The sequence below is a fragment of the Octopus bimaculoides genome, chromosome 17 (assembly GCF_001194135.2).
Source record: "Octopus bimaculoides isolate UCB-OBI-ISO-001 chromosome 17, ASM119413v2, whole genome shotgun sequence".
NCBI lineage: Eukaryota > Metazoa > Mollusca > Cephalopoda > Octopoda > Octopodidae > Octopus > Octopus bimaculoides.
The window spans coordinates 4,725,871-4,727,135 of record NC_068997.1 but is presented as its reverse complement, the minus strand read 5'-3'; the positions used below and the strand labels follow the sequence as shown (position 1 = coordinate 4,727,135).

The 1,265-nt window shown below is 38.9% G+C and overlaps 1 protein-coding gene across 2 annotated transcripts in view; it reads right to left on the bottom strand.

Annotated features, from left to right (window-relative positions):
* Nucleotides 1-1,265, bottom strand: part of LOC106876158 (GRAM domain-containing protein 2B) — a 224,170-nt gene that overhangs the window by 141,410 nt on the left and 81,495 nt on the right. For both annotated transcript variants that reach the window (XM_052973837.1, XM_052973838.1), the window contains exon 3: nt 164-268. In XM_052973837.1, the coding sequence (XP_052829797.1) occupies nt 164-268 (105 nt within the window). The remainder of the gene's footprint in view (nt 1-163; nt 269-1,265) is intronic.

Sequence of the window (1,265 nt, the reverse complement as noted above, 5' to 3'; positions counted from 1 at the left end):
TATATATATATATATGGCTATTATTTATTATTGTCTAAATATTATTATAGATATCTACGCATACAAATACACACACATCATCATCACTGTTTCAAAGTTTGAATAAAAAATTCAGATAAATCAAAATTTTGAAAAAACAAGCCAATTGTTTTGGTTGATTCACCTGTAGCTGTTTGAAGTGGTATGTGTAGCATTCTGGGAAGTATGTTCACCTGTTTGTTGAACAACAGAAGGAAATATAATAGCTGAGGTCTGCCGGAACAGTTTACTGAAATGATAGAAGAATTAGAGAGAGTCTGAGTGATTGAGTGATGGTAGGGAGTGGGATTGAGTGTAAAATAGGCATATAAGGTGACTGAAGGATAGGTGAAGTGTGTGGGTGAGGGTGAGATAGTGTGAGTAAGTGGGAGATAGAATGAGTGAGATACAGAGAGGGAGTGTAAGATGGTGAGAGAGAGACAGAGAGGGGGAGGAGTTTGAGGTCAAAAAGCTAGAATGTATGAGAAATATGAATCTATAACCTTTTCTTTTTTTACCTGCTACAGTTCGACTGGGGCCATGCTCGGGCACCACCTCGAAGAATTTTTAGTTGAATAAATCAACCCCAGTACTTATTTGTTTAGTCTGGTACTTATTCCATTAATTACTTTTGTTGAACCACTAAGTTATGGGAACTCAAACTAACCAACACTAATTGTCAGTTAGTGGTGGAGGACAAACGCATAGACAAAGACATACACACACACACATGACAAGCTTTTAGTTTCCGCCTACCAAATCCAGTCACAAGGCTTTGGTTGGCTTGAGGCTAAAGTAGAAGACACTTGCCCAAGATTCCACGCTATGGGACTGAACCCAAAACCATGTGGCTGGGAAGCAAGATTCTTACCACACAGCTATGCCTGTAAGAGTTTATTATACAGCATCTAAAAAGTTTTCAATACTTCCTGCATGCTTGTGCATATGTGTGGACACCTGAGTGTGGAAATCTATGTGTCTCTGTGTATGTGATTGAGAGTACGAGTTTGTGAGTGCGTGTGTACATCAATTTTGAATGATATATGTATATACATGTAGGTACATACATTTACATATATATATCATCATCATCATCATCATTGTTTAACGTCCGCTTTCCATGCTGGCATGGGTTGGACGATTTGACTGAGGACTGGTGAAACCGGATGGCAACACCAGGCTCCAATCTAAATTTGGCAGAGTTTCTACAGCTGGATGCCCTTCCTAACGCCAACCACTATATATAT